The 1,234-nt window shown below is 61.6% G+C and overlaps 1 protein-coding gene across 1 annotated transcript in view; it reads left to right on the forward strand.

Moving 5' to 3' along the window:
* Window positions 1–936: 936 nt before the first annotated feature.
* LOC105509896 (active breakpoint cluster region-related protein-like) overlaps window positions 937–1,234 on the forward strand; it is a gene marked incomplete at both ends in the record, with an annotated part of 3,489 nt that continues 3,191 nt past the window's right edge. Inside the window, one exon of the mRNA XM_011939380.1 lies at window positions 937–1,058. Coding sequence (XP_011794770.1) covers window positions 937–1,058 — 122 coding nt within the window. The remainder of the gene's footprint in view (window positions 1,059–1,234) is intronic.

A 1,234-nucleotide genomic window follows, 5' to 3' on the forward strand; every position in this document is an offset into this window, starting at 1 on the left:
CACACCACCACGCCCAGCTAATTTTTGTATTTTTACTAGAGACGGGGTTTTACCATGTTGGCCAGGCTGGTCTCGAACTCCTGACCTCAGGTGATCCGCCCGCCTCGGCCTCCCAAAGTGCTGGGATGACAGGCGTGAGCCACCGCGTCTGGCCTCAGTCATCTTAATTGTATACTTTGAATACGCTCACCTGCATATTACAGCAGACGTAGGTCGCACCGTGTATCATACAGGAAAGGCTGGGACAGAGGGGGACAGCCCCCTGGCCCTGAGAGGGGGTTGGAAACTCTTGAAATCCCATGTGGAGCAGAAACCACCCAGAGCCCAGGTTAGAGTTGGCTGCAGGTCCCCTCTGGACAGTGCTGCAGCCCCAGGCTGGACCACCCAGGTCTCATCCCCAGAGGGCTGGAGAAGCCAGGGAGGAGTAGTGTGGACAGGCCTGAGCGGGTCTGAGCTCTCGGTTGAGCCGGAACTAGATGAAGTTCTCTGCCGCGGTCGGGAGGGATTGCAAGCGGGGATGTGCGTGCCCCAGGGTGGAGAAACCAGGTCATCCTGGGCAGGGGGCACCGGGGGTAGCTGCAGAGAGCCCCATGCGTTGCGCACACTTGATGTGCCAGGCACTGTGCTGTTTTACACGCGCCATCTCCATGAGTCACCTTATGAGGCAGACATCATCATCCGCACTTTACAGCAGGTGAACTGGGATTCAGAGAGGTCAGGGAGCCGCCTGAGATCACAGCTGAGAAGCCTATCGGGATTCAAACCCACATCCGTGTGACTCCGAAGGCAGTGCTTGACCCACCTTGGTTAAGGGGTTACAGGCTATGCCGCCCCTCGGTTCAGCCCTCCCTCCCTGGCTGGCTGTGCCCCCGCATGCAGGCTTGGCCCTCGGCCGCACTCCCCTCTGAGCAGGCTGGGGTTTGCCATCTCCCTCAGACACGGCAGCTGGTGAAGGACGGCTTCCTGGTGGAAGTGTCGGAGAGCTCCCGGAAGCTGCGGCACGTCTTCCTCTTTACAGACGTCCTGCTGTGTGCCAAGCTGAAGAAGACCTCTGCGGGGTGAGTGCCCGTCCAGGGACACGGGCCGGGGAGGGGGCCGGAACTCTGCGGGGTGAGTGCCAGTCCAGGGACACGAGGTTGGGGGAGGGGGCCGGACCTCTGCGGGGTGAGTGCCCGTCCAGGGACATGGGGTAGGGGAGGGGGCCGGACCTCTGCGGGGTGAGTGCCCGTCCAGG

Source organism: Colobus angolensis, unplaced genomic scaffold, assembly GCF_000951035.1.
Source record: "Colobus angolensis palliatus isolate OR3802 unplaced genomic scaffold, Cang.pa_1.0 Scaffold1808, whole genome shotgun sequence".
Taxonomy (NCBI): Eukaryota; Metazoa; Chordata; class Mammalia; order Primates; family Cercopithecidae; genus Colobus; species Colobus angolensis.